General features: G+C 73.3%; 1 protein-coding gene across 1 annotated transcript in view; it reads left to right on the plus strand.

Moving 5' to 3' along the window:
• The window catches only part of LOC135408665 (collagen alpha-1(II) chain-like), a 5,785-nt gene extending 5,190 nt beyond the window's left edge, over positions 1-595 (plus strand). Inside the window, exon 3 of the mRNA XM_064643717.1 lies at positions 1-595. This exon is cut by the window's left edge and continues 2,003 nt beyond it. Coding sequence (XP_064499787.1) covers positions 1-595 — 595 coding nt within the window.
• Positions 596-2,500: the final 1,905 nt, after the last annotated feature.

Here is a 2,500-nt window from a genome sequence, read left to right on the forward strand (position 1 = left end):
TGTCGGGCCCCCGCGGGCCCCCCTCGGCCGTCCCAGTCCCGCACTCCCTCGGCTGCGCTTTCGCGCTCGGCTCTCGTCTTCCTCTCCCGTCATCGGGCCCGCCCGAGGAAGCCGGTCGAGAGCCCCGCGGCTTTCTCGCGCCGGCCTTCCTGCCGCTCGTGGGGTTGGCCGGCCCGTGGCACGCGCCGAAGGCCGCGCGGCAGCAGACGCGGAAGAAAAGGGGCCCTCGGAACCCGCGCTGCTAGACAACCCCTGCCCACAATACGGACAGACGCGTCCTGGCGCCGCCGCGCCTCCGAAGCGGCTCGAGGCTCCTCAGCGGGGAGGCGCGCGAGAGCAGGCCGCCTCTCGCCTAGACCTAACCGGAGGCGGCGCCCGACAGCGACCCCTTGGCCGACTTCCGGGGCCGGCCGCGACAACAGGTCTACCCCGAAAATGCCGACAGGCGCCTAAGTCCCGCCGGAGCCGGGTAGACCTGGTGGCCCTGCGCCGGGACGCCGCCGGGGCGCGGGCCGCCTGCGGCGGCCGCGGCGGCCGCATCGGCCGGCTCCGGAACCGGGTAGACCTGATGCTCGCCAGCCCCGGAACCGGGTAGACCTGATGCTCGACAGCACCCGGCGGGGCACGAGGCCGGCCGCGCCCGACTGGGCGAACGGGTCGGCCCGGAAGCCCGGGCCACCAGGTCTACCCGCCGAGCTCGGGCACCAGGTCTACCCGCCGGGCCCGAACACCAGGTCTACCCGCCGGGCCCCGACACCAGGTCTACCCGCCGGGCCCGGACACCAGGTCTACCCGCCGGGCTCGGACACCAGGTCTACCCGCCGGGCCCGGACACCAGGTCTACCCGCCGGGCCCGAACACCAGGTCTACCCGCCTAACCCGAACGCCAGGTCTACCCGCCGGGCTCGGGCACCAGGTCTACCCGCCGGGCCCGGACACCAGGTCTACCCGCCGGGCTCGGACACCGGGTCTACCCGCCGGGCTCGGACACCGGGTCTACCCGCCGGGCCCGGACACCAGGTCTACCCGCCGGGCCCGAACACCAGGTCTACCCGCCTAACCCGAACGCCAGGTCTACCCGCCGGGCTCGGACACCAGGTCTACCCGCCGGGCCCGGACACCAGGTCTACCCGCCGGGCCCGGACACCGGGTCTACCCGCCGGGCTCGGACACCGGGTCTACCCGCCGGGCCCGGACACCAGGTCTGCCCGCCGGGCCCGGACACCAGGTCTACCCGCCGGGCTCGGACACCAGGTCTACCCGCCGGGCCCGGACACCAGGTCTACCCGCCGGGCTCGGGCACCAGGTCTACCCGCCGGGCTCGGACACCAGGTCTACCCGCCATGCTCGGACACCAGGTCTACCCGCCGGGCTCGGACACCAGGTCTACCCGCCGGGCTCGGACAACAGGTCTACCCGCCGGGCTCGGACACCAGGTCTACCCGCCAGGCTCGGACACCAGGTCTACCCGCCGGGCTCGGACAACAGGTCTACCCGCCATGCTCGGACAACAGGTCTACCCGCCGGGCTCGGACAACAGGTCTACCCGCCGGGCTCCGAGAGCAGCTGTACCCACCGGCACCCCCGCCGCCGAGCCCAGTCGGCCGCCGCCCTGCCACCTTAAGAGAGTCCCAGCTACTCCCCCTCTGGACCCGCGCCGCGGACAACGCCCTCTCTTTCCCACTCGGAGCCCCGGGCAGGAACGGCGGCGCCTCGGCACCCGCCGAGGGCCTCGGCTAAGCGCTCGGAACCCGCTCCAGCCACCCGACTCGGAGAGCGGCTCGAGCCGACGAGCCCGGACCACAGGTCTACCCGCTGCCCCGGGACACCAGGTCTACCCGCCGGCTTCGGACCAGGGGTCTACCCGCCGGGCACGGACGACAACTCTACCCGCTGCGCACCTCTGCGGCCGAGCCGAGGCGGCGGCAGCCGTGCCACCCGGGCAGAGTCCCGGTTGCTCTCCCCGTTTCCCCGCCCCGCAGAGAACGTCTCTTCTTTCACCCTCGGGGCAGGGGAAAGGCTGCTACGCTCGGAGCGCCGGGCAGAAAGCGCAGCGCTAAGCCCCGAGACCGGCTCTAGCCGCTACTCTCGGACATCGGCTCTTCCCGGCGGCGCCGAGGCGGCCGAGCCCGGTCGGCCGCAGCCGTGCCGCCTAAAGAGAGTCCCAGTTACTCCCCGGGCTTCCCCGCCCCGCAGAGAACGTTTCTTCTTTCAGCCTCGGGGCAGGGGAAAGCCTTAACGCCGGAGAGGAAGTCTGCCGCAAAGGGCCACGGGAGATGGAGTCCCCGCAACGAGCCCCCCGGGAGAGTACTGGACGGAGCATGCGCGCTGGAAGGACTCCCTAAGAACTGTGGGAAATCGGGGAGGTCGGGGCAGGGCCGGAAGGGCACGCCGGCGCGCCGACCGACGGATCGAGCGGTCGCACGCCGTCTGCTCGCTCCGTGAATTCGGTGCCACGCTCGGAGCACCGGCCGGAAACGGCAGCGCTTCGGCGCCGGCC

Source organism: Pseudopipra pipra, unplaced genomic scaffold (assembly GCF_036250125.1).
Source record: "Pseudopipra pipra isolate bDixPip1 unplaced genomic scaffold, bDixPip1.hap1 HAP1_SCAFFOLD_56, whole genome shotgun sequence".
NCBI classification, from domain to species: domain Eukaryota; kingdom Metazoa; phylum Chordata; class Aves; order Passeriformes; family Pipridae; genus Pseudopipra; species Pseudopipra pipra.